We start from the raw sequence: 23,468 nt of genomic DNA, 5'->3' as shown, positions 1-23,468 counted from the left end.
CGCAAGTTAGAGGAACTTTGTTGAGACAGTTCTTATGAGCAGATCATCTAAGATACAGAAACTCTGTTGAGACAGAGTTCTTATGTGAGATGAGCTATTATCACCAACATCACTTTGGTAAATACCCGAGGCGATAAGAAACGGTAGACCTGAAATGGTTAATGTTGTGGCGATTAGCAAACGCTAGAACCTGTGATGAACCAACCAGAATGGATATGGCTGCAATATGCAAATACTATCTGCAGAAAATCCATTTTCCCACTGCAGTAAGTGACTTGCTGACTGATATTGCGACGGAACTGTTTGGATTTGCTCAAACAGAGAGGAATAAGTCACCCTGACTCTGTTGGTGTACTACTGCCTGGTTATAAAGACAGCTGAAAAGCAGCAGAGACTAAATGGCAACATGCCAAACCGTTCGACAAAGGCAGTTTTGACCTTTAATCTGTAAATAGCTGAGACAACCATGAGTTGAAGTTTTGAAACCTCGCAAATGTAACATGTAAACACGCGGTTCCCCAATTGGAAAAGAGGTCATCAAACCACTGGCTTGCTGACTGTAACGTCTTGTTTACAAGGTGTGACTGTTTTGTACCACCGCTTATAAGGGATAAAACGCCGTTTGCATCTTGATACTGGATGCGTAATGACTGTATCAAATTTAGGAGCAAACAAGCTTTGGCCTTGTCGCGCTTAACTAGCGACGATGAAAGTAACCTGCGTTAGCAGAAGCTTTACAGATATACTCTGTAGCTTATTTTAACAGCGATCGTCATTGTTTTATACATAGATTATAGTAACCCAAATGTATCCTGGGTTTTTATAAAGTTTGACAGACACGCATTTACCAATAGCGGTCAAAAAACCCCGCACTATCTGATTGCTGGACTAATGTTCCCTTCTCACACGTAGTTATCGGTGTGAGATTTGACATAAAATCATGCATTAAATTATAAGACCAGTGAAATAAACACTCTGGTACCCCAAAGGGAATTTGGCCCTTTTGGAAAGACTGTCTTTTGTTAGAGCTGGCGGATTCACTTCCGAGACTCCGTTACCGCTCTTTTAATTGGAATTGCCAACGTAAGACTTTTAAAAATTATTTCTAGTCTGCACTAGAGCCTTACTGGCTATGTGGACCGACACCACAATAGGCAACAGACAGACACTTGTACGACTTTTTGTGTGTAATATCTATATATGTTATTGTTGAACATATTAAACTCATGGTTGTTTCTCTGTACTGAAACTTTAGTAAAAAACAAAAGATTTATTCGATGTGAAGAGAAACCAGAGTATTCTTTATGTGAAAAGCAGTTCACATGGGCATATGAAACCCGAACCAAATTCCTACTAACCCCCCTGCGCCTCTGGTGGCTTAGAGATGTAGGGCAGGAATGTTCTAGAATTATGTAGAAATACAGATTACATGGCTAACTGATGTGAAACCTGAACCAAAAATTCCCACTAACACCCCTGCGCCTCCCGGTGGAGTAGAGGTGTATGGCTGGAATGTTCTGGAATTATAAACTGGAAAAACAGCAATGATTAAAATGGCCGTCATGCCATGCTTTCACAGAAAATCACAGTACAGGTTACCTGCTGCAGTGTTAATATAGTTAATATAGGCTTAATAGCCTATTATACAGTGATAACACAGGTGTAGGCTACAGTAAAATACATATAGTTAGCCTCCATTAATATGAACACTGGCTGCAGTGAATGTTATTATCTTGCAGCCTTAACAGAAAATAACAGAAAACATGGTTAAACCTGCAATAGGTTAAGCTACTGATAGCCTATTGCCAGCCAAAGCCTCATATATATATTATATATATATATAAAATGTGCTTAAACATATAATCACAGTTCATACTGATATTATACAGTCTCCCTACCAGCAAAAAGCTTCACTATATATTATATATATAAAATGTGCAGAAACATATAATCACAGTTCATACTGATGTTATACACAGTCTCCATGCCAGCAAAAAGCTTCATTATATATATAAAATGTGCTGAAACATATAAACACAGTTCATACTGATATTATACACAGTTTCCCTGTTATAGCCCATGACACTGTTTAAAAACGCTGCCCAGCCTATTTTTAACCCATGCAGCCTTTGCTGCTGCTATGGCATTACTCCCCCTCCCCCCCCCTGCAGCTGCGCTGCATGTGAGGTAGTCTCCCCATGTTACCTGCAGCGTACGGGGAGCGGGTGCAGGGAGAGCAGGAGAGCGCTGTGTATAGCGCGAGCAGGAGAGCGGGGAGCCGTCCGGAAGAACGGGCGGCGCCTTCTTACAACAGTGTCCGGCATCAGTGGAGTGCAATGTCTCACTGGAAGAGCGGCCGGCGTCCGTGAGTGACGTGCGGCCGCTCTTTAGCACACGGAGAGTCTCGGCGGTGCCGGGCAATGAGCGCAGTGAGAGCGGCCGGCGTCTGAGTGACGTGCGGCCGCTGTGCGCGTAGCATGCCATGCTTTCACTTCAGCAGGACCCCTTCAGCGGCGTGCTCAGCGGCGGAGTATAACACTTTCACACACAGCAGGGCGGCAGCGTGAGCTGACCGCCCTGACACCCCTACCTTGTGCCGCTTTCATCCTGGCTGTGACGAGCTTCTCACTGTAAGCTCCGTTTCAGCCTCCAGCTCCTTGCAGCTGTAGATCCTTCCAGCTCTTTGTCTTATCCTGGCTGTGACGGAGCTTCTTTCTGTAAGCTCCGTTCAGTTTGCAGGAGACAGTGGCTGCCTGTGGCTGTGAGGGTGCTCTTTGTGAGGACCGACACGCCATGCGCTTGCTTATAGCGCCTGTGGCTGTGAGGGTGCTCTTTGTGAGGACCGACACGCCATCCGCTGCCTTGCAGCGACACCATCCCGGACCCATGTTTTTCCAGAAACTGGGACGGGAAGTGTAAAAATTAAAAATAAAAATAAAAAGTAATAAAATCTTCTGAAATGTGGGCCTTCCCACAAGCCGATGTTCTTCTGTGAGCACCGAATAAAACACTGACAAAGTACACTGAGGTACTCGGGGATATGGAGGGGGGGAGAGTCCTAAATTTGAATATTCAGTGCCTTTGTTCGGCTACGCCCGTCCATATCCCAAGAGTACTCCAGTGACCCCTAGTGGATGATAAAGAAATAAGTTACATCACAGTGACGCTTCCACATCCCCTCACCTCCCCAGTCATGTCCCTGTATCATCACTATAGACATATGTGACATCACAGGGACGCTCCATATCCCCTCACCTCTCCAGTCATGTTTCTGTATTATTACTATAGATATAAGTTGTTACTATGACGCTCCCAGTCAGGTCGCTGTATTATTACTATAGATATGTGATGTTACTGTGACACTCCCAGATCCCCTTACCTCCCCAGTTAGGTCCCTGTGTATTTCTATAGCTATATGTGACATCATTGTGACATTCCCAGATTCCCTCACCTCCCCATTCATGTCCCTGTATTATTACTACAGATATAAGTGATGTCAGTGTGACACTCCCAGATCCACTCACCTCCCCAGTCATGTCCCTGTATTATTATTATTATTATTATAATTATTATTATTTTCTATTACGTCCTTGAGGATGTTGGGGACACCAAAAGAACCATGGGATATAGACGGATCCGCAGGAAATATGGGCACTTTAAGACTTTCAAAGGGGCGTGACCTGGCTCCTCCCTCTATATGCCTTCCCAGACTCAGTTTAGAAAATGTGCCCTCCTAGAGTTTCTCTGAAAAGACTTAATGTTAGGTTTTTATTTTGGGGAGGTCTGCTGGCTACAGACTCCCTGCTTCGAGGGAAAGAGGCGAGAGCAGTCTAGACCCACTTCTAATGAGTTTCAGGGCTCTGCTGCTGCTGACAGGATGCCTTCAGCTCCTGAGGGGAGATGAACGCCAGGCTCTCTTGGATGCACGCTCCCACAGCTTGCCGTCCCCCCTCTTCAAGCCAGAAGACCGGTGAGTATGTGAGGAAAAGACATCTTCTCTTCAACAAAGACGGCATATAGAGGTACCGCGCAGCATGATTTGCTCAGTGCGCGCCAGGCTCCTGGACTGTACACACCGCTGGGTGCAGGGCACTGGGGGGCGCCCTGGGGAGGTAAAAAAATAAGATTTTAAACCTACCGGTAAATCTTTTTCTTGTAGTCTGTAGGGGATGCTGGGGACTCCGTAAGGACCATGGGGATAGACGGGCTCCGCAGGAGACATGGGCACTTTAAGAAAGACTTTAGGTTAGAGAAACTGTGCCATGGGGAGACAGACAGTACGAGGAAAGGATTTTTGTTAATCCAAGGGCAAGATTCATACCAGCCACACCAATCACACCATATAACTTGTGTATATACTAACCAGTTAACAGTATGAAAACAACGTAGCATCAGTCCGAGACCGATTAAACTATAACATAACCCTTTAGTAAGCAAAACCATATACAAGTCTTGCAGAAGTAGTCCACCCTTGGGACAGGCGCCCAGCATCCTCTATGGACTACGAGAAAAAGATTTACCGGTAGGTTTAAAATCTTATTATCTCTTACGTCCTAGAGGATGCTGGGACTCCGTAAGGACCATGGGGATTATACCAAAGCTCCCAAACGGGCGGGAGAGTGCGGGTGACTCTGCAGCACAGATTGAGCAAACAGGAGGTCCTCCTCAGCCATGGTATTAAACTTATAGAATTTTGCAAAGGTGTTTGAACCCGACCAAGCAGCAGCTCGGCACAGCTGTAATGCCGAGACCCCTCGGGCAGCCGCCCAAGAAGGGCCCACCTTCTTCGTGGAATGGGCCTTGACCGATTTCGGTAACGGCAATCCAGCCGTAGAATGAGTCTGCTGAATCGTGTTACAGATCCAGCGAGCAATAGTCTGCTTTGAAGCAGGAGCGCCACCCTTGTTGGCAGCATACAGGACAAACGGTGCTTCTGTTTTTCTGACTCTAGCCGTTCTGGCCACATCAAGGGACTCGGAATCCTCCAAGTCATGTGTAGCCACAGGCACCACAATAAGTTGGTTCATATGAAAAGATAGGTAAAAATTGAGGACGGGTCCGCAATATCCATATGGAAAACCAGATAGGGGCTTTTATGAGACAAAGCCACCAATTCTGACACTCGCCTAGCCGAAGCCAAGGCTAACAACATGACCACTTTCTAAGTGAGATATTTTAACTCCACCGTTTGAACTGGTTGACAAAAGTCTGTACTTCTGGGAGAGAAGCGAATTCTTTCTGAAAGAAAATGGATAAGGCCGAAATCTGAACCTTAATGGAGCCTACTTTTAGGCTCAAATTCACTCCAGTTTGTAAGAAGTGAAGGAAACGGCCCAGATAGAATTCTTCCGTAGGAGCATTCCCAGCCTCACACCAAGAAACATACTTTCGCCATATACGGTGATAATGTTTAGCTGTCACGTCCTTCCTAGCTTTTATCAGAGTAGGAATGACCTCATCCGGAATACCTTTTTCCACTAGGATCCGGCGTTCAACCGCCATGCCGTCAAACGCAGCCGCGGTAAGTCTTGGAACAGACAGGGCCCCTGTTGTAACAAGTCCTGCCTTAGAGGAAGAGGCCACGGATCTTCTGTGAGTATCTTCTGCAGATCAGGATACCAGGCCCTTCGCGGCCAATCTGGTACAATGAGAATTGTCTGCACTCCCCTTTTTTCCTTATTATTCTCAACCCTTGGGTAAGAGAGGAAGAGAAGGAAACACATAGACCGACTGGAACACCCACGGTGTCACTAGGGCATCTACAGCTACTGCCTGAGGGTCTTTTGATCTGGCGCAATACCTCTGTAGCTTTTTGTTGAGGTGGGATGTCATCATGTCTATCTGGGGCAGTCCCCCCCTGACCTGCAATCTGTACGAAGACTTCCTGATGAAGTCCCCACTCTCCTGGATGCAGGTCGTTTCTGCTGAGGAAGTCTGCTTCCCAGTTGTCCACTCTCGGAATGAACACTGCCGACAGTGCGCTTACATGATTTTCCGCACAGATCCTGGTGGCTTCCGCCATTGCCACTCTGCTCCTTGTGCCGCCTTGGCGGTTTACATGAGCCACTGCAATTATGTTATCTGACTGGATCAGAACTGGTTGGTCGCGAAGTAAGGTCTTCGTTTGATGTAGGGCGTTGTATATGGCCCTCAGTTCCAGGATATTGATGTGAAGACAAGTCTCTTGACTTGACCAAAGACCTTGGAAGTTTCTTCCCTGTGTGACTGTTCCCCAACCTCGGAGGCTCGCGTCCGTGGTCACCAGGATCCAGTCCTGAATGCCGAACCTGCGGCCTTCTAGAAGGTGAGCACTCTGTTGCCTCCACAGGAGAGATACCCTGGCTCTGGGGGACAGAGTGATCAACTGATACATTTTTAGATGTGACCCGGACCACTTGTCCAGTAGGTCCCATTGGAAAGTCCATATTGCATACTATTTGCCAATTGTGGCTGTAACTTTGCATCATCTTAGTCGACACTGGAGTCAGAATCTGTGTCGGCGTCAGTGTCTACTATTTTGGATAGTGGGCGCTTTTGAGCCCCCGGAGGTCCCTGTGACATAGGGGAAAGGCAGGGTTTGACGCCTGTACATTCCCAAGACGCCGTGCAATAAATTTACATTAGCACTAAAACATTCCACATATCCAACCAGTCAAGTGTCGGCGTTGCCGACGGAGACACCACAGTCATTTACTCCACCTCCTCCCTATAAGAGCCTTCTACCTCAGACATGCCGACACACGCGTACCGACACACCACACATTTAGGGAATCCTTTTATCTGAAGACAGTTCCCCCACAAGGCCCTTTGGAGAGACAGAGAGAGTATGCCAGCACACACCCAGCGCTAATGACCCAGGGAAAAACACACAATATGTTTACCCAGATAGCGCTCTAACTTTATTTTTGCGCCAAATTATGTGCCCCCCCCCCCTTCTTTAAAACCCTAGCTGTATATGTCTACTTTTGCCAGAAAATTAGGTTATATTGCTGCCCAGGGCGCTCCCCATGCGCCCTGCACCCTTACAGTGACTGCCGTGTGTGAGGTGTGTGGGAGCAATGGCGCACAGCTTTACTGCTGTGCATTACCTCAGTGAAGATCTGAAGTCTTCTGCCGCCTCTGAAGTCTTCTTTCTTCTCATACTCACCCGGCTTCTATCTTCCGGCTCTGTGAGGAGGACGGAGGCGCGGCTCCGGGACGAACTCCAGGGTGAGACCTGTGTTCAGACTCCCTCTGGAGCTAATGGTGTCCAGTAGCCTAAGAAACAAAGCCTTGAAACTCACAGAAGTAGGGCTGCTTCTCTCCCCTCAGTCCCTCGATGCAGGGAGTCTGTTGCCAGCAGAGCTCCCTGAAAATAAAAAACCTAACAAATATACTTTCTGACAGGAAGCTCAGGAGAGCTCCCCTGTAATGCACCCAGTCTCCTCTGGGCACAGTATCAAACTGGGGTCTGGAGGAGGGGCATAGAGGGAGGAGCCAGTGCACACCCAGATCTAAAGTCTTTCTTACAGTGCCCATGTCTTCTGCGGAGCCCGTCTATCCCCATGGTCCTTACGGAGTCCCCAGCATCCTCTAGGACGTAAGAGAAATACCTCATAAATAAGGCTGGCAAATCTGTACAGTGCCCTGGCACTGCCCGCAAACCCCTGCCAGGATAAACATGTAAAAATAAGCGGGAAGAAGCGCTCCATGTTGGGGGCTGGGCTTCTTCCTCCAGGCTCACTCGGCACCATTTCCTCCTCCAAGCAGCAGCGCTGGTCCTTCCTCACAGCAGACAAGTACCAGGGGCTATAAAAATGAGGGGGCAGATTATTTCTATACAGATATATAGCGTTGCAGCTCTGTGACACTTGAGGGTGTTTTCAGACCTGCACTTTGGCGCTGGGGTGTGAGCTGGCTCCTTTCCTTTTGTTCCCTCACAGGCTTTTCTTTGGGTGCTGTTAGGGAGACAACATGTCTGAGGCCGAATTTTCCTCTCAGGGGGATAATTTATTGGAGACACCAAATATTTTAGGGGTCCTGTCGACACCGCCGACGGCTGATGGATTAAATGCTTTAAATGCTAATGTTACACTGTTAAATCAAAAGTTTACTGAATCTGACTCTCAACTGCAGATTTGGAAGAGATCAGTAGATGATGCTTTATTACAAGGGTCACGGAAACGTAGTGTTGACCAATTAGATGACACAGATACCGACACGGACTCTGATACCGGTGCCGATTATGCTGATTCTAGATTAGATCCTAAATTGGCTAAGATTATTCAATATATGATTGTGGCTGTCAAAGACATGTTACGTATTGACGAGGACCCCTTTACACCAGAAACAAGGGTACTTATTTACAAAGAAAAGAGACGCTCGGTTTCTTTTCCTCCTTGTTTTGAACTAAATGACCTTTTTTATGGCATTTGGAATACACCAGATAAGAAATTTCTCATTCCTAACAGGACCACGGTGGCGTACCCCTTTCCCGCAGCAGATAGGGATAAGTGGGAAACACCACCCACAGTAGACAAAGCCCTAGCACGCTTGTCAAAACAGGTAGCGATCCCTGCAGCTCAGTCGACGACTCTTAAGGAGCCGGCTACTTTAAAAGCTATATTTACTACCACGGGGACGCAGCTTAGACCGCTTATTGCGTCAGCGTGGGTTAGTAGCGCCATTGAAAAATGGGCTGAAAGTTTATCTGCTGATTTGGATACTCTGGATAGAGATAGCATCCTAGTGACGCTTGGTTATATCAGGGACGCGGCTGCGTACTTGAAAGAGGCTGCAAGAGATGCTGCCTCCTGGGGCTAAGGCTAATGCTATGTCTATTGCGGCTAGGCGTGCGCTATGGAGTAATCAATGCAATGCTAACGCGGATTCCAAGACAAACATGGAGTCCCTTCCCTTTAAGGGTGGGGAACTGTTTGGTGATGGCCTTACTGATTTAGTATCAGCGGCCACTGCAGGTAAGTCTACTTATTTACCTAATGCTCCTGCGCAACAGAAGAAACCACACTATCAAATGCAGTGCTTTCGGCCCAACAAATATAGAAAAGGCAGAGGTAACTTCTTCCTCGCTACCAGAGGTAGAGGAAGGGGCAAGAGAACTCCCGCTTCCTCGAGTTCACAGAAGTCCTCCTCGGCTTTCGCCAAATCCACAGCATGACGCCCGGGAGCAAAAAGGGGAATGTTTTTATTCAAGCCTATTTGGAGTGCCAAAGCCGTATGGCTCGGTACGACCAATCCTCAACCTAAAATCTCTATATTTTTTCCTGAAGAAATTCAAATTCAAGATGGAGTCTCTCCGAGCGGTGTTCTCCAGCCTGGAGGAGGGGGAATTCATGGTGTCTTTGGACATAAAGGATGCCTACCTTCATGTTCCCATGTATCCCCCTCATCAGAGTTATCTCAGGTGTGCAATCCAGGATACATACTACCAATTTCAAACGTTGCCATTTGGTCTGTCCACGGCTCCGAGGATTTTCACAAAAGTCATGGTTGAAATGATGGTTCTCCTCAGAAAAAGATTACAATTATCCCGTACTTGGACGATCTCCTGATAAAGGCGAGGGCCAAGGAAAAACTGGTACAGGACATTACACTGTCTCTGTCGCTTCTACAACAGCACGGCTGGCTCTTGAACCTGCCGAAATCACAATTAGTTCCAACAACTCGGTTGTCATTTTTGGATATGTTTCTGGACACGGTCCAGCTGAGAGTGTTCCTCCCTACGGAGAAAGCACTAGAAATTCAGAGTTTGGTAAAACTCATTCTGAAACCACCAACAGTCTCTGGTGGTGGCATACGAGGCCCTCCAATTTGAGAGGTTCCATGCCAGAGTATTTCAGTGGGACCTGTTAGACAAATCGTCTGGATCCCACCTCCATATGCACCGGAGGAGAGTTCTATCCCCCAACACCAGGATCTCACTCCTGTGGTGGCTCCACAGCTCTCACCTCTTAGAAGGACGCAGATTTGGGATCCAAGACTGGATCCTAGTGACCACGGATGCAAGTCTCCGAGGTTGAGGAGAAGTCACACAAGGCGTGACCTTCCAAGGAAGATGGTCAAGTCAGGAAACTCTTCTTCACATAAACGTGCTGGAGTTGAGGGCCATTTACAACGGCCTTCTACAAGCGAAGCATCTTCTTCGAAACTGGCAGAATTGAGAACTCAGCAACAATTTCTGCCAAAGGTGGTTTCCTCTTTTCATATTAACCAACTGGCACTTTGGCTGAGGAAAAGTCTCTGGATGTCGTAAGAGCTTTGAAAATTTACGTTGCCAGAACAGCTCCAGTTAGAAAAACAGAGTCTCTGTCTGTGCTATATGCTCCCAATAAACTTGGGTATCCTGCTTCCAAGCAGACTATTGCCCGCTGGATATGTCACACGATTCAGCAGGCTCATTCCACGGCAAGTTTGTCGTTACATAAATCGGTAAAAGCCCATTCCACTAGAAAGGTGGGCTCGTCCTGGGCGGCTGCCCGGGGTGTCTCGGCATTACAACTTTGCAGAGCTACTTGGTCGGGGTCAAACATGTTTGCTAAGTTTTACAAGTTTGATACCTTGGCCGATGAAGTCCTAAAGTTTGGTCAATCTGTGCTGCAGAGTTGTCCGCACTCTCCTGCCCGTTATAGAGCTTTGGTATGATCCCATGGTTCTTTTGGTGTCCCCAACATCCTCAAGGACGTAATAAAAAATGGGATTTTAATACCTACCGGTAAATCCTTTTCTATAAGTCTATAGAGGATGTTGGGCGCCCGTCCCAGTGCATACTGTATCTGCAGTTTAGTTCTGGTTACACACATACTGTGTTATGGTTTCTTCAGCTTGTTGCTGAATTTTGTTCATGTCCGTTGAAATGTGTTCAGTTGAATGCCATGTTATTCGGCATGTTTATGGCGTGAGCTGGTATGATGCTCACCTTGTTTGTTAAGTCCTTTCCTCAAAATGTCCATTTCACCGCGCACAGTTCCAAACTGAGTCTGGGGAGGGATATAGAGGGAGGACCCAGGTCACGCCCCTTTAAAAGTCTTAAAGTGCCCATGTCTCCTGCGGATCCGTCTATATCCCACGTTTCTTTTGGTGTCCCCAACATCCTCTATGGACTTATAGAAAAGGATTTACCGGTAGGTATTAAAATCCTGTTATTATAGATATAAGTGAAGTCACTGTGATGCTCCCAGATCCCCTCACCTCCCCAGTCATGTCCATGTATTATTACTATAGCTATAAGTGATGTCACTGTGACACTCCCAGATACCCTCACCTCCCCAGTCATGTCCCTGAATTATTACTATAGATAAAAGTGACATCACTGTGACGCTCCCAGATCCCCACACCTCCCCAGTCATGTCCCTGAATTATTACTATAGATATATGTGACATCACAGTGACGCTTCCATATCCACTCACCTCCCCAGTCATGTCCCCTTATTATTATAGATATAAGTTAGGTTACTGTGACGCTCCCAGATTCCATCACTTCCCCAGGACTTCCCTGTATTGCTACTATAGATATAAGTTAGATCACTGTGACGCTCCCAGATTCCCTCACCTCCCATGTCATGTCCCTCTATTATGACTATAGATATTAGTGATGTCACTGTGACGCTCCCAGATCCCCTCACCTCCCCAGTCATGTCCCTGTATTATTACTAGAGATATATGTGATGTCACTGTGACACTTCCAGATCCCCTAACCTCCCCAGTCATGTCCCTGTATTATTGCTATAGATATAAGTGATGTCACTGTGATGCTCCCAGATTCCCTCACCTCCCCAGTAATATACCTGTATTATTACTATAGATATAAGTGATGTCACAGTGAGGCTGCCAAATCCCCTCACCTCCCAAGTCAGGTCCCTGTATTATTATTATAGATATAAGTGATGTTACTGTGACACTCCCAGATCCCTTCACCTCCCCATTCATGTCCCTGTATTGGTACGATAGATATGTGATGTCACTGTGACGCTCCCAGATCACCTCACCTCCCCAGTCATGTCCCTGCATTATTACTATAGATATAAGTGATGTCTCTGTGATGCTCCCAGATCCCCTCTCCTCCCCAGTCATGTCCCTGTATTATTACTATATATAAGTGACGTCACTGTGCCTCTCCTAGATCCCCTCACCTCCCCAGTCATGTCCTTGTATTGCTATAGATATTAGTGATGTCACTGTGACACTCCCAGATCCCCTCACCTCTCCAGTCATATACGTATTATTAATATAGAAATAAGTGATATCACAGTGATGCTCCCAGATCCTCTCACCTACCCAGTCATGTCCCGGTATTATTACTAGAAATATAAGGTCACAGTGATGCTCCCAGATCCTCTCACCTCCCTAGTCATGTCCCTGTATTATTACTATAGATATAAGTGATGTCCCTGTGACACTCCCAGATACCCTCACCTCTCCAGTCATGTCCCTGTATTATTACTATAGATATAAGTGATGTCAGTGTGACACTCCCAGATCCTCTCACCTCCCCAGTCATGTCCCTGTATTATTACTATAGATATAAGTAATGTCACTGTGACACTCCCAGATCCTCTCACCTCCCCAGTCATGTCCCTGTATTATTACTATAGATATAAGGTCACTGTGACGCTCCCAGATCCACTCACCTCCCCAGTCAGCAGGTAGATGATCTCCAGGGTGATATTTATTATCCTCTCAGTCCTGTGACTCCTGTCCTTGTCCATCCTCTGTGAATCAGAGAGAATACAGAACGTGTGATGTGTAATAAAGACTCCGTTCCTCACAGCTGGAGTTCCTTGGAATAAACATAATACATAAAACATATTGCACATGTAACATAGTAAATGTGGAATAGAGCGGCCATTAAGTCTCCTATTCCCTTATAGCTATAGAGTCCTGGTCAGTGTCTCCGAGGTTCCTGTGACCCAGCCCCATAAGGCTGTACTGTATAGTGGGCCTGATCTAGATTGTAGCACTATTGTGGGTGCAGTCACAATGAGCTGATGTTCAGTACATTGTGAAGGGACAGGGTCTCCTGAAAAAGCGGCAGAAGCCAGGCAGGGGAAAGGTTGCAGAAGAAAGGCAGTGGAAAGGCGGCAGGAGACAGGCAAGGGAATGGCGGCCGGAGACAGGCAAGGGAATGGCGGCAGGAGACAGGCAAGGGGTGAAAGGAATACATTGGGGATAAACCCCTGGTGTCCCCCAGCACACCGAGCTGTACCTGTACCAAGACATGAAATACTATATATATATACATATAATCGAAATCCAGAGGTCTTAGTTACATACAGTTTGCAAACGTATGATAAGCCACCAGGCCCCGACAAGGCTCCTCTGATGCTGGTGGTCCCTATATCTAGGTCTGGGCCCGGGGTGCAGAACCCCACAAACCGGCAAAGGCCAGCTACCCCAGGGCAGCACAACGCGAGAAGGTAAAGTGTTAGTATGTGTTAATAAAAGGAAAACAAAATCTATATACAAAAATTAATATACTAGTGAGAGTGTAATTAAAAGACCAGAAGGATTAATAATAAGATTTTACTTACCGATAAATCTATTTCTCGTAGTCCGTAGTGGATGCTGGGACTCCGTCAGGACCATGGGGATTAGTGGCTCCGCAGGAGACAGGGCACAAAAATAAAGCTTTAGGATCAGGTGGTGTGCACTGGCTCCTCCCCCTATGACCCTCCTCCAAGCCTCAGTTAGGATACTGTGCCCGGACGAGCGTACACAATAAGGAAGGATTATGAATCCCGGGTAAGACTCATACCAGCCACACCAATCACACCGTACAACTTGTGATCTGAACCCAGTTAACAGTATGATAAACGTAGGAGCCTCTGAACAGACGGCTCACAACAATAACAACCCGATTTTTTCGTAACAATAACTATGTACAAGTATTGCAGACAATCCGCACTTGGGATGGGCGCCCAGCATCCACTACGGACTACGAGAAATAGATTTATCGGTAAGTAAAATCTTATTTTCTCTGACGTCCTAGTGGATGCTGGGACTCCGTCAGGACCATGGGGATTATACCAAAGCTCCCAAACGGGCGGGAGAGTGCGGATGACTCTGCAGCACCGAATGAGAGAACTCCAGGTCCTCTTTAGCCAGGGTATCAAATTTGTAGAATTTTACAAACGTGTTCTCCCCCGACCACGTAGCTGCTCGGCAGAGTTGTAATGCCGAGACCCCTCGGGCAGCCGCCCAGGATGAGCCCACCTTCCTTGTGGAATGGGCCTTGACAGATTTAGGCTGTGGCAGGCCTGCCACAGAATGTGCAAGTTGAATTGTGTTACAAATCCAACGAGCAATCGTCTGCTTAGAAGCAGGAGCACCCAGCTTGTTGGGTGCATACAGTATAAACAGCGAGTCAGATTTTCTGACTCCAGCCGTCCTTGAAATATATATTTTCAATGCCCTGACAACGTCCAGCAACTTGGAATCCTCCAAATCGCTAGTAGCCGCAGGCACCACAATAGGCTGGTTCAGGTGAAACGCTGACACCACCTTAGGCAGAGACTGAGGACGCGTCCGCAGTTCTGCCCTGTCCGAATGGAAAATCAGATATGGGCTTTTATACGATAAAGCCGCCAATTCTGATACTCTCCTGGCTGAAGCCAGGGCCAGTAGCATGGTTACTTTCCACGTAAGATATTTCAAATCCACGGATTTGAGTGGCTCAAACCAATGGGATTTGAGAAAATCCAAAACTACATTAAGGTCCCACGGAGCCACTGGGGGCACAACCGGGGGCTGTATATACCCTTTTACAAAAGTCTGGACTTCAGGAACTGAAGCCAATTCTTTCTGGAAGAAAATCGACAGGGCCGAAATTTGAACCTTAATGGACCCCAATTTTAGGCCCATAGACAATCCTGTTTGCAGGAAATGTAGGAATCGACCCAGTTGAAATTCCTCCGTGGGGGCCTTCCTGGCCTCACACCACGCAACATATTTTCTCCAAATGCGGTGATAATGTTGTGCAGTCACCTCCTTCCTGGCTTTTACCAGTGTAGGAATGACCTCTTCCGGAATGCCTTTTTCCCTTAGAATTCGGCGTTCAACCGCCATGCCGTCAAACGCAGCCGCGGTAAGTCTTGGAATAGACACGGTCCCTGCTGAAGCAGGTCCCATCTTAGAGGTAGAGGCCACGGATCTTCCGTGAGCATCTCCTGAAGTTCCGGGTACCAAGTTCTTCTTGGCCAATCCGGAGCCACGAGTATCGTTCTTACTCCCCTTTGCCGTATAATTCTCAGCACTTTTGGTATGAGAGGCAGAGGAGGGAACACATACACTGATTGGAACACCCACAGTGTTACCAGAGCGTCCACAGCTATTGCCTGAGGGTCTCTTGACCTGGCGCAATACCTGTCCAGTTTTTTGTTGAGGCGAGACGCCATCATATCCACCTTTGGTTTTTCCCAACAGTTCACAATCATGTGGAAGACTTCTGGATGAAGTCCCCACTCTCCCGGGTGTAGATCGTGTCTGCTGAGGAAGTCTGCTTCCCAGTTGTCCACTCCCGGAATGAACACTGCTGACAGTGCTATCACATGATCTTCCGCCCAGCGAAGAATCCTTGCAGCTTCTGCCATTGCTCTCCTGCTTCCTGTGCCGCCCTGTCTGTTTACGTGGGCGACTGCCGTGATGTTGTCCGACTGGATCAACACCGGCTGACCCTGAAGCAGGGGTGTTGCCAGACTTAGAGCATTGTAAATCGCTCTTAGCTCCAGTATATTTATGTGAAGGGACATCTCCAGGCTTGACCATACTCCCTGGAAGTTTCTTCCCTGTGTGACCGCTCCCCAGCCTCTCAGACTGGCATCCGTGGTCACCAGGACCCAGTCCTGTATGCCGAATCTGCGGCCCTCTAACAGATGAGCACTCTGCAACCACCACAGAAGAGACACCCTTGCCCGTGGCGATAAGGTTATCCGCTGATGCATCTGCAGATGCGATCCGGACCATTTGTCCAGCAGATCCCACTGAAAAGTTCGTGCGTGGAATCTGCCGAATGGAATCGCTTCGTAAGAAGCCACCATTTTTCCCAGGACTCTTGTGCAATGATGCACAGACACTTTGCCTGGTTTTAGGAGGTTCCTGACAAGTTCGGATAACTCCCTGGCTTTCTCCTCCGGAAGAAACACCTTTTTATGAACCGTGTCCACAATCATTCCCAGAAACAGCAGACGAGTCGTTGGGTTCAATTGAGATTTTGGAAAATTCAGAATCCACCCGTGCTGTTGCAGCACTACTTGAGTTAGTGCTACTACGTCCTCCAGCTGTTCTCTGGACCTCGCCCTTATCAGGAGATCGTCCAAGTAAGGGATAATTAATACGCCTTTTCTTCGCAGAAGAAACATCATTTCGGCCATTACCTTGGTAAAGACCCGAGGTGCCGTGGACAATCCAAACGGCAGCGTCTGAAACTGATAATGACAGTTTTGCACCACGAACCTGAGGTACCCTTGGTGTGAAGGGCAAATTGGGGCATGCAGGTAAGCATCCTTGATGTCCAGGGACACCATAAAGTCCCCTTCTTCCAGATTCGCTATCACTGCTCTGAGTGACTCCATCTTGAACTTGAATTTTTTTATGTACAGGTTCAAAGATTTCAGATTTAGAATAGGTCTTACCGAGCCGTCCGGCTTCGGTACCACAAATAGAGTGGAATAATACCCCTTTCCCTGTTGTAGGAGGGGTACCTTGACTATCACCTGCTGAGAATACAGCTTGTGAATGGCTTCCAATACCGTCGCCCTGTCTGAGGGAGACGTTGGCAGAGCAGACTCTAGGAACCGGCGAGGGGGAGACTTCTCGAATTCCAACCTGTAACCCTGAGATACTATCTGCAGGATCCAGGGGTCCACCTGTGAGTGAGCCCACTGTGCGCTGAAATTCTTGAGTCGACCCCCCACCGCCCCTGAGTCCGCTTGTAAAGCCCCAACGTCATGCTGAGGGCTTTGCAGAAGCCGGGGAGGGCTTCTGCTCCTGGGAAGAAGTTGCTTGGTGCACTCTCTTACCCTTTCCTTTGCCTCGGGGCAGATAAGACTGTCCTTTCGCCCGCTTGTTCCTAAAGGAACGAAAGGACTGCGGCTGAAAAGACGGTGTCTTTTTCTGTTGGGAGGGGACCTTAGGTAAAAAGGTGGATTTCCCGGCTGTTGCCGTGGCCACCAAATCCGATAGACCGACCCCAAATAATTCCTCCCCCTTATACGGCAATACTTCCATATGCCGTTTGGAATCCGCATCACCTGACCATTGACGCGTCCATAAACTTCTTCTGGCAGATATGGACATCGCACTTACTCTCGATGCCAGAGTGCAAATATCCCTCTGAGCATCTCGCATATAAAGAAAAGCATCCTTTAATTGCTCTAAAGTCAATAAAATACTGTCCCTATCCAGGGTATCAATATTTTCAGTCAGGGAATCCAACCAAACCACCCCAGCACTGCACATCCATGCAGAGGCGATGGCTGGTCGCAGTATAACACCAGTATGAGTGTATATACTTTTCAGGGTAGTTTCCAGCCTCCTATCCGCTGGATCCTTGAGGGCGGCCGTATCTGGAGACGGTAACGGCACTTGTTTTGATAAGCGTGTGAGCGCCTTATCCACCCTAGGGGGTGTTTCCCAGCGCGCCCTAACCTCTGGCGGGAAAGGATATAATGCTAATAACTTCTTTGAAATTAGCAGTTTTCTATCGGGGTTAACCCACGCTTCATCACACACTTCATTCAATTCGTCTGATTCAGGAAAAACTACTGGTAGTTTTTTCAGACCCCACATAATACCCCTTTTTGTGGTACATGCAGTATCAGAGATATGCAAAGCCTCCTTCATTGCCGTGATCATATAACGTGTGGCCCTACTGGAAAATACGTTTGTTTCTTCACCGTCGACACTAGATTCAGTGTCCGTGTCTGGGTCTGTGCCGACCGACTGAGGTAAAGGGCGTTTTACAGCCCCTGATGGTGTCTGAGACGCCTGTACAGGTACTAACTGGTTTGCCGGCCGTCTCATGTCGTCAACTGATTTTTGTAATGTGCTGACATTATCACGTAATTCCATAAACAGCGCCATCCATTCCGGTGTCGACTCCCTAGGGGGTGACATCACCATTACAGGCAATTGCTCCGCCTCCACACCGACATCGTCCTCATACATGTCGACACACACGTACCGACACACAGCAGACACACAGGGAATGCTCTTATCGAAGACAGGACCCCACTAGCCCTTTGGGGAGACAGAGGGAGAGTTTGCCAGCACACACCCAAGCGCTATAAATATATAGGAACAACCCTATAGAAGTGTTGTCTCCTTTATAGCAGCTTATATATATATATAAATCGCCATAAAAGTGCCCCCCCCTCTCTGTTTTACCCTGTTTCTGTAGTGCAGTGCAGTGGAGAGTCCTGGGAGCCTTCCTCGCAGCGGAGCTGAGCAGGAAAATGGCGCCGTGTGCTGAGGAGATAGGCTCCGCCCCCTATTTCGGCGGGCTCTTCTCCGGTGTTTGTGAGACATGGCAGGGGTTAAATACATCCATATAGCCCCAGGGGCTATATGTGATGTATTTTTTAGCCAGAACGAGGTATTATCACTGCTGCCCAGGGCGCCCCCCCAGCGCCCTGCACCCTCCGTGACCGCCGGTGTGAAGTGTGTGACAACAATGGCGCACAGCTGCAGTGCTGTGCGCTACCTCATGAAGACTGAAAAGTCTTCTGCCGCCGGTTTCTGGACCTCTTCACTTTTCGGCATCTGCAAGGGGGTCGGCGGCGCGGCTCCGGGACCGGACTCCATGGCTGGGCCTGTGTTCGATCCCTCTGGAGCTAATGGTGTCCAGTAGCCTAAGAAGCCAATCCATCCTGCACGCAGGTGAGTTCACTTCTCTCCCCTAAGTCCCTCGATGCAGTGAGCCTGTTGCCAGCAGGACTCACTGAAAATAAAAAAACCTAATAACTTTTTTTAAGCAGCTCTATAGGAGAGCCACCTAGATTGCACCCTGCTCGGACGGGCACAAAAACCTAACTGAGGCTTGGAGGAGGGTCATAGGGGGAGGAGCCAGTGCACACCACCTGATCCTAAAGCTTTATTTTTGTGCCCTGTCTCCTGCGGAGCCGCTAATCCCCATGGTCCTGACGGAGTCCCAGCATCCACTAGGACGTCAGAGAAAAATGTGTTACAGGGGTGCTAAATAAGATCTCGCAGTGTGCTACCCCAGAGCAGCCCAGCCCCACCAATCCAGGGGGAACCGCACCCCAGACCCAAACTGTATGTAACTAAGACCTCTGGATTTCTATTATATATATATATATATATATATATATATATATATATATATATATATATATATATATATATAGTCTTTCATGTCTTGGTACAGGTACAGCTCGGTGTGCTGGGGGACACCAGGGGTTTATCCCCAATGTATTTCTAGCCAGACTACCCCCTCCCTTTCATGCACCTGAATTGTACTTCCTAATTGATTTGAGCAACTTACATTTTGTTCTGTTAGTATAAGGGGTGGCAGGAGACAGACAGGGAAAGGCAGCAGGAGACAGGCAGGGGAAAGGCGTCAGGAGACAGGCAGGGGAAAGGCGGCAGGAGACAGGCAGGGGAAAGGTGGCAGGAGCTAGGCAGGGGGAAGGCAGTAGGAGACAGGCAGGGGAAAGCGGCAGGAGACAGGCAGGGGAAAGGCGGCAGGAGCCAGGCAGGGGGAAGGCGGCTGGAGACAGGCAGGGGGGCGGCAGGGTGGGGGTGGCAGGAGACATGCAGGGGAAAGGCGACAGGAGACAGAGAGGAGAAAGGCTGACAGGAGACAGAGAGGGGAAAGGCTGCAGGAGACAGGCAGGGGAAAGGTGGTAGGAGACAGGCAGGTGAAAGGCGGCAGGAGACAGGCAGGGGAAAGGCGACCGGAGACAGGCAGGGGAAAGGCGGCCGGTGACAGGCAGGGGAAAGGTGGCCGGAGACAGGCAGGGGAAAGGAGGCAAGAGACAGGCAGGGGAAAGGAGGCAAGAGACAGGCAGGGGAAAGGAGGCAAGAGACAGGCAGGGGAAAGGAGGCAAGAGACAGGCAGGGGAAAGGAGGCAAGAGACAGGCAGGGGAAAGGAGGCAAGAGACAGGCAGGGGAAAGGAGGCAGGAGACAGGCAGGGGAAAAGAGGCAGGAGACAGGCAGGGGAAAAGAGGCAGGAGACAGGCAGGGGAAAGGAGGCAGGAGACAGGCATGGGAAAGGAGGCAGGAGACAGGCAAGGGAAAGGAGGCAGGAGACAGGCAAGGGAAAGGAGGCAGGAGACAGGCAAGGGAAAGGAGGCAGGATACAGACAGGGGAAAAGAGGCAGGAGACAGGCAGGGGAAAGGCGGCAGGAGACAGGCAGGGGAAAGGCGGCAGGAGACAGGCAGGGGAAAGGCGGCAGGAGACAGGCAGGGGAAAGGCGGCAGGAGACAGGCAGGGGAAAGGCGGCTGGAGACAGGCAGGGGAAAGGCGGCTGGAGACAGGCAGGGGAAAGGCAGCAGGAGACAGGCAGGGGAAAGGCAGCAGGAGACAGGTAGGGGAAAGGCAGCAGGAGACAGGCAGGGGAAAGGCGGCAGGAGACAGACAGGGGAAAGGCGGCAGGTCAGACAGGGGAAAGGCGGCAAAAGACAGGCAGGGGTAAGGCGGCCAGAGACAGGCAGCCAGAGACAGACAGGGAAAGGCGACAGGAGACAGGCAGGGGAAAGGCGGTAGGAGACAAGCAGGGGAAGGCAGTAGGAGACAGGCAGGGGAAAGGCAGCCGGACACAGGCAGTGGAAAGGCAGCCGGAGACAGACAGGGGAAAGGCGGCAGGAGACAGACAGGGGAAAGGCGGCAGGAGACAGAGCAGGGGAAAGGCGGCAGGAGACAGGCAGGGGAAAGGCGACAGGAGACAGGCAGGGGAAAGGCGGCAGGAGACAGACAGGGGAAAGGCGGCAGGAGACAGACAGGGGAAAGGCGGCAGGAGACAGACAGGGGAAAGGCGGCAAAAGAAAGGCAGGGGTAAGGCGGCCAGAGACAGGCAGCCAGAGACAGACAGGAGACAGGCAGGGGAAAGGCGGTAGGGGAAGGCAGGGGAAAGGCGGTAGGAGACAGGCAGGGGAAAGGAGGCAGGAGACAGGCAAGGGAAAGGAGGCAGGATACAGACAGGGGAAAAGAGGCAGGAGACAGGCAGGGGAAAGGCGGCAGGAGACAGGCAGGGGAATGGCAGCCGGAGACAGACAGGGGAATGGCAGCCGGAGACAGACAGGGGAAAGGCGGCAGGAGACAGGCAGGGGAAAGGCAGCCAGAGACAGGCAGGGGAAAGGCAGCTGGAGACAGACAGGGAAAGGCGGCTGGAGACAGACAGGGGAAAGGCGGCAGGAGACAGGCAGGGGAAAGGCGGCAGGAGACAGACAGGGGAAAGGCGGCAAAAGACAGGCAGGGGTAAGGCGGCCAGAGACAGGCAGCCAGAGACAGACAGGAGACAGGCAGGGGAAAGGCGGTAGGGGAAGGCAGGGGAAAGGCGGTAGGAGACAGGCAGGGGAAAGGAGGCAGGAGACAGGCAAGGGAAAGGAGGCAGGATACAGACAGGGGAAAAGAGGCAGGAGACAGGCAGGGGAATGGCAGCCGGAGACAGACAGGGGAAAGGCGGCAGGAGACAGGCAGGGGAAAGGCGGCAGGAGACAGGCAGGGGAAATGCAGCCAGAGACAGGCAGGGGAAAGGCAGCTGGAGACAGACAGGGAAAGGCGGCTGGAGACAGACAGGGGAAAGGCGGCAGGAGACAGGCAGGGGAAAGGCGGCAGGACACAGGCAGGGGAGCAGCCGCATGGAGTAACATGAGATGGGGCTCGGACGGGGTCAGCAGCAACAGCCACGAGTGGGGTACAGTGCCAGCTGCCTGCAGGCTATAACCCGGCCCTCCCATACCAGAGGCTCCTGACATGCTACACCCGCAGCCCCCTGCCTCCTACCCACACCCTCTGCAGCCTAGGAAGGATGAGCTGCTGGGAGCCCCCTGAGGCGGATGAGCGAGGAAGCCCCCTGTAGGAGTAAGTGCCGCTCTCTCTGTGCCTGCTTCTAGATGCTGCCCTCCCCTACTTGCTGCATGGGTGCAGATGTTGGCAGCGCACACAGCATGAAAACACAAGGTTTGTTGGCGCTGGGCAGGTCTGTGATGGTATACACCTTAGGATTAGCAGCCACCTGGAGAGGGGTAGCCGGCCTCCTCAAACAGAGACAAATGTGGGGAATACCAGGTAAGCGCTCTATCCAAATGATGCAACCAAGAAAATAAAAACAATATAAACCATAATATAGACCAAAACATATACTAATGGGTGTTACGCTGAGGTGTATGATATCTCAGGTATAAATGATAATGAGTATAAATAAATGTATCAGTCTCTTCTGATACTGGCATTATATAATACAACCCGGTGTCTCTACAGCAGATGGCCGTCGTTATATGTGTGGCGCCCTCCTAGCGGGCATTTCACATGTTACACCATTATAGTGACGTGACTGCTGGGAGGACGGAAATGAGGGGGCTGTCACACTGCCAGTGGTGTAGTAATGCTCTGCAGCTGTCACACTGCCAGTGGTGTAGTAATGCTCTGCAGCTGTCACACTGCCTGTGGTGTAGTAATGCTCTGCAGCTGTCATAATAATAATAATAACAACAGGACACCACAGGTTGCTCACCCTGTATAATAATAACATGAAACCACAGACTGCTACCCCTGTATAATAATAATAATAATAATAATAATAATAATAACAGGGCACCACAGGCTGCTCCCCCTGTATAATAATAATAACAGGGCACCACAGGCTGCTCCCCCTGTATAATAATAATAACAGGACACCACAGGCTGCTCCCCCTGTATAGTAAGACGCCATTACCTGATCTCCACGGACACTGGGAGGCTGCAGCTGTCGGTGAAAACTCACTTCCTGCATGTGGAACGCACAGTCCGGAAGTAAGGTGGAACGCACAGGCCGGAATAAAGAGTGATTGGCACAAACTGATTCCTAGTGACTGGTGCCTCCCCTCCTACACCCGCCCTCTGTAATGACTATTAACATACATGTCCTCAGTGCAGGAGGCCGGCGGCCATTTTCTTGCAGATCAGTCCGGCAGCAGCAATAGGTTCCCTGGCCGTGTAGTGACGTCAGGAGCGGCGGCCATTTTCCCCTGGTCTGAGCTCCGCCTTCCTTCTATCATTCCCACAAGGCAGCAGCAGGAGCAGAGAGCAGCCATTGCTGTGTCTGGCAGCAGGTAATGATATTATTATTATTATTCTATAGGCTGAGCAGCTCTGGTGTCAGGTTCTGTACTACAGGGGGAGCAGCCTCTGGTGCCTTGTTATAGTGCAGCTGGAGCAGCCTCTGGTGCTGCATTATCCCTGTACAGGTGGCTGACACTCTAGTGTACTATTACTGTAATACAGAGGTGGTGCAGACCCCGCCGTTACCGTAA

At 49.4% G+C, this 23,468-nt stretch overlaps 1 protein-coding gene and 1 non-coding gene across 5 annotated transcripts in view; both read right to left on the bottom strand.

Annotated features, from left to right (window-relative positions):
• Positions 1-22,972, bottom strand: part of LOC134984768 (zinc finger protein ZFP2-like) — a 54,218-nt gene extending 31,246 nt beyond the window's left edge. For 2 of the 4 annotated variants that reach the window (XM_063950259.1, XM_063950260.1), the window contains exons 1-2: positions 22,892-22,972; positions 12,627-12,707 (exon numbers count right to left, since the gene is read on the bottom strand). In XM_063950259.1, coding sequence (XP_063806329.1) covers positions 12,627-12,707; positions 22,892-22,948 — 138 coding nt within the window. In that variant the 5' untranslated portion in view covers positions 22,949-22,972. Of the gene's footprint in view, positions 1-4,138; positions 4,224-12,626; positions 12,708-22,690; positions 22,853-22,891 lie in introns of those variants that run through there. The other 2 variants (XM_063950261.1, XM_063950262.1) reach the window with 2 other exon arrangements.
• On the bottom strand, positions 1,189-1,299 carry LOC134984788 (U5 spliceosomal RNA). Its single transcript, XR_010191778.1, has one exon. It is a non-coding gene; the product is annotated as a U5 spliceosomal RNA (small nuclear RNA).
• Positions 22,973-23,468: the final 496 nt, after the last annotated feature.

The sequence above is a fragment of the Pseudophryne corroboree genome, assembly GCF_028390025.1.
Source record: "Pseudophryne corroboree isolate aPseCor3 chromosome 3 unlocalized genomic scaffold, aPseCor3.hap2 SUPER_3_unloc_8, whole genome shotgun sequence".
In the NCBI taxonomy this organism is placed as follows: domain Eukaryota; kingdom Metazoa; phylum Chordata; class Amphibia; order Anura; family Myobatrachidae; genus Pseudophryne; species Pseudophryne corroboree.
This window is presented reverse-complemented; position numbering and strand designations above follow the sequence as displayed.